Raw genomic sequence first — 13537 nt, forward strand, 5'->3', positions numbered from 1 at the left:
TTCTCGTCCCTCTTGGTCTTCTCTCCACCTACGTGTACATAATTACACTGCAGTTCACAGAGTGACTTTCAATCTGTATCTTGACCATTTCATTCTCGAATAATATGTGAGAATATCCGTTACTTTTTCCGTGCGACTCAGATTCATCTTTATTTGATCATGACAAGTATTTCTCCTTACGTGGACAAGAGACAATTAAGTACGTAGGTTGGAACTTAAATAGTGGCACATTGCTGTGGAGACACTACTCCATGGAATTTACTACTGTCGCTGATAGCACACGTTGTTGACATACCTACCTGTCCTCCGAGCAAATGGACTCGCTCGTCCCACGTCACCGGCGTGCGCACAATCGAAGGAAACAGTCACTTGCGAGCGAGCGGTCTAACATAACGGTGTCAGTATGTTTTCGAAACAGGAACAGCGGAGTTGGATCAAGATTGAATGTGTCAGACGTCGTACAGCATCACAGTATCATCAAGGTCTTCAAGAGGCGTGCGGGGAATCGGCATTGCCGTACAGAACAGTGGCACGTACGGTTAAAACCCTTCAACGGAGGTCGGCAAACTGTGGCAGACACGCATCGGGCAGGCCGTCCTAGCGTCTCTGAAGAAGAAGTGCATGCTGTTGCCGCGTTAGTGGACAGTGATCGAGACCATACGATTAGTGAGCACGCCCGCGAAACCGGATTAGCACATACGACTGCGCTTCGCACCCTGAAGGAACGCCTGGGCATGCGGAAAATTGCATCGCGATAGATTCCGCATAACTTGGCGGAAATGCGGAAATGGACGCGTTACGACGCTGCTCAGACGCACTTGGAGCACTATGAGCGCGAAGGAGAGGCTTTCTTACGCCGTATCGTAACATTGGACGAGACATGGCCACATCGTACGAGCCAAAACTGAAACTCCAATCCAACGAATGGTGTCGTTATGGGTCGCCTCGAAAGTCGAAAGTGCGTCAGAGCCCCAGCATGGTGAAAGTTATGGTGATTCTCGTGTACGACTGTGATGGTGTTATCCTAAGGCATTACGTTCCACCATGCCAGACCGTCAGTGCACAGTACTACTATTAGTTTGTGGAGCATCACCTGCGAGCAGCTTTGCGAAAGAAGCGGCGACACTTTCTGCGCAACCCACCCATGATTTTGCACTACAATGCGCGGGCGCAAACAACGCTATCTGTGGCTGCTCTGTTCGGTCGATGGGACTGGGAAGTACTGTACCATCCACCACACTCCCCGGACTTCAGTCCTTGTGACTTTGATTTCATTCCGAAGATGAAGGAATCACTTCGTGGCATTCGCTTCAGAACTGTTCCAGAGATTCGACAGGCAGTAGACAGCTCCATTCGCACCATCAACAGAACAGGGTTTGCTAACGGAAAACTGCGCGTTCCAAATCGCTGCCAAAGGGTTCTACACAACGCTGGTGACTATTTTGAGGGACAGTGACAGGTGCAACCATGTAACTCTTTTGTATCGCTTGTGAATAAACAGTTGCCACTATTTACGTTCCAACCCTCGTATTTTGACATTCAAAAGATGTTGATTGAAATTTCGTGAGAAGTGCAGTTCATCCATCAGTTCACTGTCTACATCTACATCTACATCCATACTCCGCAAGCCACCTGACGATGTGTGGCGAAGGGTACTTTGAGTACCTCTATCCCTTCTCCCTTCTATTTCAGTCTCGTATTGTTCGTGGAAAGAAAGATTGTCGGTATGCCTCTGTGTGGGTTCTAATCTCTCTGATTTTATCCTCATGGTCTCTTCGCGAGATATACGTAGAAGGGAGCAATATACTGCTTGACTACTCGGTGAAGGTATGTTCGCGAAACTTTAACAAAAACCCGTACCGAGCTACTGAGCGTCTCTCCTGCAGAGCCTTCCACTGGAGTTTATCTATCATCTCCGTAACGCCTTCGCGATTACTAAATGATCTTGTAACGAAGCGCGCTGCTCTCCGTTGGATCTTCTCTATCTCCTCTATCAACCCTATCTGGTACGGATCCCACATTGGTGAGCAATATTCAAGCAGTGGGCGAACAAGTGTACTGTAATCTACTGTCTTTGTTTTCAGATTGCAATTCTTTAGGATTCTTCCAATGAATCTCAGTCCGGCATCTGCTTGACTGACGATTAATTTTATATGGTCATTCAATTTTAAATCACTCCTAATGCCTACTCCCAGATAATTTATCGAATTAATTGCTTCCAGTTGCCGACCTGCTATATAGTAGCTAAATGTTAAACGATCTTCCTTTCTATATATTCGCAGCACATTACACTTGTCTACATTGAGATTCAATTGCCATTCCCTGCACCATGCGTCAGTTCGTTGCAGATCCTCCTGCATTTCAGTACAATTTTCCATTGTTACAACCTCTCTATATACTACAGCATCATCCACAAAAAGCCTCAGTGAACTTCCGATGTTATCCACAAGGTCCTTTATGTATATTGTGAATAGCAACGGCCCTACGACACTCCCCTGCGGCACATCTGGAATCACTCTTACTTCCGCTTTTTTTACATGTAATTATTCATGTAGCGTCATCCTACATATTTTATTCATATTTTTGTGTTCCAATAGTACTCCTCGGGTTTATTAACATAGTGAATGGGTAACTGAGATGGTATTTCCACAAGTTGCCTACAGACAAGCCAGGAGCTGAATTAGCTGTTCATTTCGGTTTGTGAGAAGCTGTATTTTTCCGTTTATTCGGCACAGCAACCTAGCAGAGAGAGAGAGAGAGACAGCGGAGGGACACAAGTGTTTGATATTCGCCACAGCCATAAATATGCAGCTCTATGTGGTCTTCAGGCCCGATGGAGCCCAGAGCGTTATGGCCAGGACCCTATAAGCAGCTCAAGATTTTGACGAACTGGCGCGCTAAGCGGACAGAATTTGGCACGATATCCCTCAGGAGGACACCCAACAACTCCCTCAATCAATGCCAAGCCGAATAACTGCTTCTATAAGGGCCAGAGGTGGACCAACGCGTTACTGACTTGCTCGATGTCTGAATCCAACTTTTCGGAAATTGTGATCGTTTGTTTGCCTGTACATGTACATCACATGTATTGATTGCCGAAGAAAAGCATCACTCTTTCTTGAGGCCACAAGTGGCCCATTGGGACCAGCCGACCGCCATGTCATCCTCAGTTGAGGATGCGGATAGTAGGGGCGTGTGGTCAGCACACAGCTCTCCCGGTCGTCATGACTTTTTTTTTTTTTCGGAGACGCTACTATTCGATCGAGTAGCTCCTCAATTGGCATCAGAAGGCTGAGGGCACCCCGGAAAATGGCAACAGCCCATGGTTGCCTGGATGGTCACCCATCCAAGTTCCGGCCACGCCCGACAGCGCTTAACTTCGGTGTCCTCACGGGAACCGGTGTATCCACTGTGGCGAGGCAGTTGCCCTCAATTGTCGACCAGATCGGTTATTTCCTTAGTGATGACTCTTTTTTTTCTTATAGCGTGAGATTATGGAGTCAAGATATGACACTTCCAGCAAAATTTCAGTAAACAGATGTAATGACATTCCCTCTCCGCAATAAATGCAGAAAGTGACCACTTACCTTACATCAGAATAATTGAAATCCACAAAAATTACTATAACTCCGATGAGCGGCACAGCAGACGGGGTGACTGGACCCTCCATGGGGGAAGAAGTCGAGGTATTCCCCTCACGATTCTGGTACCTCGGACCCCACAGCCGCTTTGCCTGCCATGACCACTTTGCCCGGCTATCCCCTAGCCCTGTTCCTCCGCAGCCTTCCACAAAACAAGCTCCAAATCTTGGGTCGAGGTTCAATGCACAAGAGCTTATAAACACCACCACAAGCAAAGGTGTAGCGGCATTAGCTCCGGAGAATATGTTTGCCACAGAATTGGTCCTCCTCTCCCCTATTTATTATTTAGAAGCTGCTGGGTATTGAAACTGGAACAAGGAGCAGCTCCATCGTTCTGAAGAAGTCACATCTATTCTTTGTGTCCGTATTCTGGAAGGCTGCTGACAGATATGAAATACAAATAAATACCAACGTATTGTTATTAAAATATTGTGTTCTATGGCTGTTCTCTTTCTTCACCAGGCATGGGAATTAAATGACGCCAAAGGAAAGTTATATCCCCGTTGCTGTGATGTCAGTAATGAAGAAAGCGTTGTATCTGCATTCAAGTGGACTCTAGACAACCTGGGAGGTGTCGATATTCTCATCAACAGCGCTGGCGTATTCTTTGATGCAAGCCTAACTGGTGAGTAGAAAATACTATCGAAACTACCTTTGAAGAAATTACCATACGATATGATACTGTTAACTGATTCAAAAAGAGAAATGTATTCAACCGTAGTTACGCATACTGATTTCAGATTAAGCGACTATACACAAATACTTTCGCACGCTTTTTATTTTTATTTTTTTTACTTTTACTTGTTGTTTCTTTCAAGTTTTGATGCATCCGATAAGCAATGCACGGATAAAAAGCAGTGTGACACAGTATGAGTCTGGAACGTGTACCATTATCAATCACAGACAGATTTTTGTGGAAGCACATCAAGAGTTGGAAAACACCTAAATGGTATACATGAGGTCAAGCGTGGTAGGTAGTGCATTTCAGCGGCTTACACTGCATCTGGAATTATTTCAATACACATCAAAAAAGTTTTGCATCATCTCGGTTCCGAGAGTTCCAGACCCTGTACATAAAATTGGAACATAGATCAACATAAACATCATTTCCGCCCTTTTTCTTCCTCATGAAAACCACACATTGCATGTTGTACCACCATATAGGGACACCTTCAGAGGTGGTGGTCCAGGTTGCTGTGCACACAGGTACCACTAACACCCAGTAGCACGTCCTCTTGCATTGATCCATCCCTGTATTCGTCGTGGGATACTATTCACAAGTTCATCAAGGCACTGATGGTCCAGATTGTCCCACTCCTCAACGGCGATTCGGCGTAGATCCCTCAGAGTGGTTGGCGGGTCACGTCGTCCATAAACAGCCCTTTTCAATCTCTCCCAGACATGTTAGATAGGGTTCATGTCTGGAGAACATGCTGGCCACTCTAGTCCAGCGATGTCGTTATCCTGAAGGAAGTCATTCACAAGATGCGCACGATGGGGGCGCGAATTGTCATCCATGAAGACGAAAGCCTAGCCAGTATGCTGCTGATATGGTTGCACTATCGGTCGTAGGATGGCATTCACGTATCGTACAGCCGTTACGGCGTCTTACATGTCCACCATCGGCGTACGGTGGCCCCACATAATGCCACTCCAAAACATCGGGGGAACTCCATGTTGTTGCACTCGCTGGACAGTGTGTCTAAGGCGTTGCCTCCAAACACTTCTCCAACGACTGTCTGGTTGAAGGCATATACGACACTCGCCGGTGAAGAGAACATGATGCCAATCCTGAGCAGTACATTCGGCATGCTGTTGGGCCCATGTGTACTGCGCTGCATGGTGTCGTGGTTGCAAAGATGGACCACACTATGGACGTGGGGAGTGAAGTTGCGCATCATGCAGTCTATTGCGCATAGTTTGAGTCGCAGCACGAACGTCTTGTGGCTGCACGAAAAGCATTATTCAACATGGTGGCGTTCCTGTCAGGGTTCCTCCGAGCCATAATCCGTAGTTAGTGGTCATCCACTGCAGTAGTAGTCCTTGGGCGGCCTGAGCGAGGCATGTCATCGACAGTACCAGTCTCTCTGTATCTCCTCCATGTCCGAAGAACACGCCTGGACACTTCCCTTGTTGAGAGCCCTTCCTGGCACAAAGTAACAATGCGGGCGCGATCTAACCGCTGTGTTGACCGTCTGGGCGTGGTTGAACTACAGACAACATGAACCGTGTGCCTCCTTCCTAGTGGAATGATTGGAATTAATCTGCTGTCAGATCCCCTCCGTCTCTGCTCATGCGTAGTTGTTTTCATCTTTGGGTGGGTTTAGTGACATCTCTGAACAGTCAAAGGGACTCTGTGATACAATATCCACAGTCTACGTCTATCTTCAGGAGTTCTGGGGACCGGGTCGATGCAAAACTTTTTTTGATGTGTGTATTTGGAATGGACGAAACAGGAAGAAATATGAAGGAAAAGAAGTTTATAACGTAGAAGACGCATCGCAACGTGTACCTTCCGCCCCCCTCCTGGTGTTCCTCTGCCATTATTTGGTGTATTTTAAAGTATGGAAAGCAGACTACACTGTCCAGTCACATTAATGTGACCACCTGTCAAAAGTCAGAATAACCACGCTTTGGAGCGCGAACTGCTGTGAGAGATGCAGGAAAAGAAGTAGTGAGGTTCTGGATGTTAGCGACAGGGACGTGGAGCTGTGGCAATTCCAGTGCCGTGGGCACTTAAGCTAGGATTCTCGGTTGAGAATCCATAACGCGAACAGACTTATCGATATGGTCCCACAGGTTCTTTGTTGGGTTTAAATCCGGAGAGTTTGGTGGTCAAGAGAGTACGGCAGGCTCCTACTGGTCCTCTTCGAACCACGTAGGTATACTGTAAGCTATGTGACACGTTGCATTGTCCTGATGGTAGATGCCATCGTGCTGAGGGAAAACAAAGTGTATGTGGCGGTGGACATGGTTCCGAGGTATGGACGGATACTTGTGTCCATTCACTGATTGCAGATTGACGAGATCATCCAGGAAATGCCCTCTGCTCTGGACACTCCGGACTATTGTTCTCCGATGGAGAATAAAATGCGATTCATCCGAAAAGGCCATCTGTCATAACTCAGTGGACATCCAGTTGGGGTACTGACGGGGAAATTCCAGCCTCCGTTGCCGATGAGCAGCAGTTAGCTTGGGTGCATGAACCAGCCGCCTGCTGTGGAGCCTCATACGTTTGGTGAATGGTCGTTGAGGAGATACTGTCAGTAGCTCCTTGGTTAAACTGCCTGCCCGTTACATATCCGCAACCATCTTTCAACCCTGTCATATATGGCCCGTGGTGCACAACAGTTGCCTCCGCACCTGTTTTGGATAGCGGCGTTTCACCATTCACGGTGTACGTTAACTGCGGCCACACGCGAACAGTTTACAAACTTGGCTGTTGCGGAAATGCTTCCACCCTTAGCCCGAAAGCTAATGGTTATGCCCTTCTAGACGTTACATAGATCGTTTTGTTTTCGGGCCCCCCTGGCAGGGTTTATATGTTCTCCACTGCCAGTTCCGCCACCAGCCGTCTATGGTTAATTACTGCACGTTTACATCGAACATACACTACTGGCCATTAAAATTGCTACACCACGGAGATGACGTGCTACAGACGCGAAATTTAACCGACAGCAAGAAGATGCGGTGATATGCAAATGATTAGCTTTTCAGAGCATTCACACAAGGTTGGCGCCGGTGGTGACACCTACAACGTGCAGAAATGAGGAAGGTTTACAGCCGATTTCTCACACACAAACAGCACTTGGCCGGCGTTGCCTGGCGAAACGTTGTTGTGATGCCTCGTATAAGGAGGAGAAATGCGTACCATCACGTTTCCGACTTTGATAAAGGTCGCAATGTAGCCTATAGTGATTGCGCTTCATCGTATCCCGACATTGCTGATCGCGATGGTAGAGATCCAATGACTGTTAGCAGAATATGGAATCGGTGGGTTCAGAAGGACATCTTATCTGCATGGCTGTAACGGATCGTCCAGCCACGTCTCGATCCCTGAGTCAACAGGTGGGGACCTTTGCAAGACAACAACCATCTGCACGAACAGTTCGACGACGTTTGCAGCAGCATGGACTATCAGCTCGGAGACCATGGCTGCGATTACCCTTGACGCTGCATCACAGACAGGAGCGCCTGCGATGGTGTACTCAACGACGAACCTGGGTGCACGAATGGCAAAATGTCATTTTTTCGGATGAATCAAGATTCTGTTAACAGCATCATGACGGTCGCATCCGTGTTTGGCGACGTCGCTGTTAACTCGCATTGGAAGCGTGTATTCGTCATCGCCATACTGGCGTATCACCTTACTTGATGGTATGGTGTGCCATTGGTTACACGTCTCGGTCACCTCTTTTTCACATTGACGACACTTTGAACAGTGGACGTTACATTTCAGATGTGTTACGACTCATGGCTCTACCCTTCATTCGATCCCTGCGAAATCCTACATTTCAGCAGGATAATGCTCGACCGCATGTTGCAGGTCCTGGCAGGGCCTTTCTGGATACAGAAAATGTTCGACTGCTGCCCTGGCTAGCACATTCTCCAGATCTATCACCAATTGAAAATGTCTGGCCAATCGTGGCCGAGCAACTGGCTCGTCACAATACGCCAGTCACTACTCTTAATGAACTGTGGTATCGTGTTGAAACTGCATGGGCAGCTGTACCTGTACACGCCATCCAAGCTCTGTTTGACTTAATGCCCAGGCGTATCATGGCCGTTATTACGGCCAGAGCTGGTTGTTATGGGTACTGATTTCGCGGGATCTATGCACCCAAATTGCGTGCAAATGTAATCACATGTCAGTTCTTGTATAATATATTTGTCCAATGAATATCCGTTTATCATCTGCATTTCTTCTTGGTGTAGCAATTTTAATAGCCAGTAGTGCAGATGGTGATCACATAATATGACTGAGCTGTGGAATATACAGACTTTGTACCCTTATGTTTAATCGATTTGGCCATTGTGTGTAATGGTTTTAAGATTCAGAGGGAGTTTGTAGAACGTGTAACTACTCGTATTAACGACAGAGTGCACAGGCTGTTGTCTTACTTGGCAATCCTCCTGGAAAATACTTTCGTACGTACTGCAGTGACCTCCAGGCGTAACGAACATTTGCACTGAAACCAGAGTTTATGCCCTTCAGATAGTAACGCAGAAAAACACTATTTAACAAGTGAAAATGAAAATAAAATCATTTATTGCTTTGTTCGAAAGTTTTTTTACTATACAGGTAGAGAAACTGAAAAAAAGTGATGGTAAACACTGTCTGACGAAAAGAGTGAAGCGCACACAAGTGAAGGAGCAGAGTAAATGGAGGTTCAGTGTATGGGAGGGTATGTGGTGTGGTTGGGTCAAATTTACAAAGAACTTCCCAGAATTAGATCACTTACCAGTAAGAGCTGAACCGTATCTGGCCTGGATGTATGCACTGGTTCAGTTGGTAACACTGTCATAAAGGCACTGTATCCTCCCCTGAGGCAAACTGGCCCCAACTGTTGTAAAAGGTCCTTGATACTCTCGATACTCGCACTGGGACAGAATTTAAACCTGAGGCAGTCCCACGCATGTCCTAACGGCGACACGCATGTCCTAACGGCGACAGGTCTTGGGATCTTGCTGGCCGCAGCACCACACAATTCATAGGGTGTTGTCCCGTGTGTCGACGAGCAGTGTGCCGTTGGAAAATGGCAGCACTATACTGTCTCACAAGATGTAACACATGACAACTTGGATGTCCCTGACGTACCATTATGCAGTCAGAGTTGCTTCAGTCACTGCCAGCCTTGACCTGAAATCACATCCAATTACTCCCCACTTTATGACACAGGAAGCAATACCGCTAAGTCTCCCAAAAACATTGGAAGAGTAGTATTTCTGTCCAGTGGCCACCATACTCACCGATGATGGCCAACCGCATTATGCAGAACAATGGCTCATTGTTGAACACACTGTGATGCCATTCATTAGTAGTCCACGCTTCTCGGTGATGGCATCACTCCAAACACAGAAGATTGTGTTGTGGTGGTAACAGTGGGCATGCTACAGTAATTCCCTTATCCATCTGGTGCTAGTCTCCAACCATTGGTGTGGGATGACACACAGTGTTGCAAGGTTTCCATTACTTGTTCTTGGATGCCAGATGCAGATGTGATGCAGTCGCAATGTGCTTGGTGCACATTTCAGCGATCCTCCCTTGTAATGGTCGCATGTGGATGACTGAAACCTTGATGATGAGTATGCCTGCCCTCATGTTCCCAAAAAGTCCAACATCAGGCCATTGTCACATCTGAATGAACCCAAATCTGTACATTGTATTGTTCGACCAACCAGCGAAGTGGAACCCCACAAAAAGGCCCTTTTATAGCTTTGTCAGGTGCTAATACACTGTCTTACATGAATATGTGGAATCTCCATGTCCTACACAGTGATAACTCAACATATGACCCTGTTCATGCTCCTTATACGAGTATATCCTACCAGGCCTCGTAATAATGTTAAACATGAACAACACTAATGCACCCTAGCGGTTGTTCAAGATGTCGCAGAGAAGTCCCACTGTGCTCATTCACACACACACCAATGGTGTGTAAGTGTATGAAGTTACACTGACAACTCACCAAGTGTTTTGGGTGCTTCAACTCTTTTGTCAGGCAGTCTAGATTGTAAACTGAACACAGAGCTGATGCATATACAGTTACAATCCTATTTACCGGTACACCTCTAAGCACTTGCCCATGAAGGTATTATGATTTTAGGATACAAATTTTTCCCTTTTTTTTCCTTTTTTACTCTCAAATTGGAGAAAGCTGCAGCACTGAAGGTTTTGGGTTTCTTTTCTACACGTTTTGGAGTTGTGCCAATTTGTGGAATAGCTGTTTTCCATTTTTCTCCTTTACGAATTTAAAATGTTACTTGTTACTGTATACTTGAAGTTGTGTATAACTGGAAAATTCTTGTTTCGTATAGAAATGTAGAAAATTTTACGAGAGAAGTCAAGCTTAAAAAATTTATCGAAACGTTGATAAGTGAAATGGTAACTAAGGTGTTTGGAGGGTACTAAGAGATTGAATATGGTGAGTACGTGAATTTAATGTTCTGGCAGCAGTTTTCGATACATCTAAACCTTTTAGAGTGCTTCAGATAGAAGAACAACACCACGAAAAATAAACTTGAGATTATGATGTGCGGTCAGCAGAGTCACGTGATTGTGGAGTGGACTGTTTTCGGAGTGTACAACGCGAACAGTCCCGACGCGTATGTTAGACCCCAAATTTAAAATACAAACATATTACAGTACTCTCGTATCGTGGGCTCACGTCTCACAAAGCGAACTTGAAAAGTATGAAGTGCAGTAGGCTGTTTGCCGAGTAGATTGTTTTCGATGTGTAGAGTGAACTTAATGAATATATAGATTACAATGGCTCCATTATAACGTATTTTGTCTTAAAATATTAAGGTGAAACCTATCAATAAGGACAGCATAGAGGCATTTATACCCATTTGAATGCTTTCTTTGAATAGAGTGCAAACCGTGACAGTGTGGTAAAAGAATTAACTTGGACTAATAGTTCACCAAGTAATAATTAGAACACTATGATGTTGGGACTTTGAAACAACGTGTTTGGTAAGAGAATAACAGCTAAGTAACATGGTGGACTGTGATATATAAAGTGCATCTTGCCATATCTAATGTGAAACTACAAAATAGTTATGAGCACTTTTGGTCTGCATTGCCAACTGCAGGTACTTGGATCAAGAAGGATATTGTAAATGTTACTCTTTCCTACATCATTCTTTACTATTTATTGTCGAGTAGTCACTTGCAAGAGTTTTTGTTTAATTATGTATGAAACACATCATTTTGTGATGAAGTCGTTTCTTAGACTTCTCATTTTTAGTACTTTTTGGACATAACTGGTACCCCACACATTATAAATAATACTCTGAAGGATAACAAAGTCAAAAGTTAAATTCTTTTGTTAAATTACATCTCACACCAAACATTACAATTCTGTGGACGCTTCATCTATTGACACTGCTTTCCTTCAGGCAGCATTTGTGTGTGCTACATATTTATCTGCAGCGATAAAGATTTTTTTTCCTTTTCGTTTTCTTTGTCTTTTTCTTCATATAATTGTGTAACTGCAGTGCTTGTGAGCATTACTCCAGTCTTTTGCCTGGTTATCCAAGTTGTACATCGAATTTTGTACTGCTTAATGTAATGTACTAGAAAAAAACACATCATGCAGTTCTGACGTTAAGCTAACTGGTTACAAGCAATCGGAAAACAGTAGATGAGTTTCCATTGTTGAAGTATTCATACCACATGAAAACTTTTCCTCTGATAGGTGTATGTTGCATGACATTGGTTTATGTATCAGTGTGGTCGTACTATGATATACCAAAGCCATTCTGGGGCGTTGCTTACTTTTTTGATAAATGTTAGTAATTGGTTCAGTTTGAGTCTGTCTAATATTTAGTTAATTCTGAGAAAACGTAAAATATTAGGATTTTATTTGCTACAAAATATATGTACACATTTTATAAGAAATTTATCAAGTTTCCTCCATTTTTATATGCTCTGTGGGTTAAATGCTCTATAATTTATAACATCAGTTATCTTATTACTAAATTTAGTAGTAGGACTAATATTATTGATAGATTAGGGAACTCCTGTTTCATTACAAATGATGCTCTGTCATAAGAGGACAGTACTGTTTCAAACACTGTCTTGTTGAGACCTTGAAATCTTTGAATTCAGAGTTCGAAATTTAGTGAGTAGACTGTCTGGTTCTGGTTTTTCCTGCTTTAATTTGCAATACGATGATTGAAGAGGAAGAACATGTAGTGGGTTCCCAGTGGGTTTCCAAGTGTGGAGAAGTGAACAGATGGGACAAAGAAATAGAATCTGTTATGTAAAATACAGAAAAACGTTTACTTGTTAAATTGGAAACTGGTGTTGGCAAGTAAGAGAGTGCAAATGGTGGAATATAAAAATGGAACAATCACAGAAAGAAGTATGTGGAAAGGTATAAATGTTAGAGAAGAAATTTGAATGGAAGTTTTTAAACAGGAGCAGTAAGGTGGCTTAGATAAGGAAATTGATGAGGTGAAGTTAGGGATAAATAAAGATTTTGGGAAATTCAAAAATTATGTTTCTGAAAGGGTTACAGAGACGCAGTTATAAACATAAGTAGAACAAGGAAAATTTGAGAATGTCATAAGTGTAAAGGTAGGAGGCCTGGACAAAAACATAAAATCCAGGCTGTTGAGTTCAAGCAAGGGAAAGCTGAAGTAAGGAAATATTGAGATCAGCTTTAACAAGAATGTAGTTAGATGAATGAGTAAGAAGTGGAGAAAATTAATGAGACTACTTCTAGGATTGAGAACTGGATTGAAAAGAATGAGGGATCTTGATAGATGGCAAACAAGTGGTTCACTTCATGAAAACAGAAATTCTGTGTGTTATCATGAGACAAAGACAGTGAACTAACAAATGTGAGAGGTAGAGTACCAAGAGGCCAAGTAATTGTAGGGCTGGGAGAGTCCTAAGTGGGAACAGAACTTCCATATTTGAGTCCCATGCTAGGGTGTGTATACTTACAGGACAACAAATGTTTCAAGTTTCCATTATGGAAGAATTTAGTAATTTCTAATAGCACTAATACTACATTTAGTAATCGGACATGTAAAAGTCAGAACGTAATGGCAGAAGATAATGTGTTTGATGGACTCATCGAGTTTATATATAGAAATGTTTCCCCAGCTATAGAATGGAGTCAAAAAATATGAAGGGCAGCAAAGAGATGGGTGGAAGGAAAAGG

The 13537-nt window shown here is 44.0% G+C and overlaps 1 protein-coding gene and 1 pseudogene across 1 annotated transcript in view; one reads left to right on the forward strand and one right to left on the reverse strand.

The window, feature by feature from the left end:
* Positions 1-13537, forward strand: part of LOC124777200 (dehydrogenase/reductase SDR family member 11-like) — a 128053-nt gene that overhangs the window by 24330 nt on the left and 90186 nt on the right. The window contains exon 2 of the mRNA XM_047252515.1: positions 4104-4266. Coding sequence (XP_047108471.1) covers positions 4104-4266 — 163 coding nt within the window. The remainder of the gene's footprint in view (positions 1-4103; positions 4267-13537) is intronic.
* Positions 3311-3428, reverse strand: LOC124778330 (annotated as a pseudogene).

Source organism: Schistocerca piceifrons, chromosome 2 (genome assembly GCF_021461385.2).
Source record: "Schistocerca piceifrons isolate TAMUIC-IGC-003096 chromosome 2, iqSchPice1.1, whole genome shotgun sequence".
NCBI lineage: Eukaryota > Metazoa > Arthropoda > Insecta > Orthoptera > Acrididae > Schistocerca > Schistocerca piceifrons.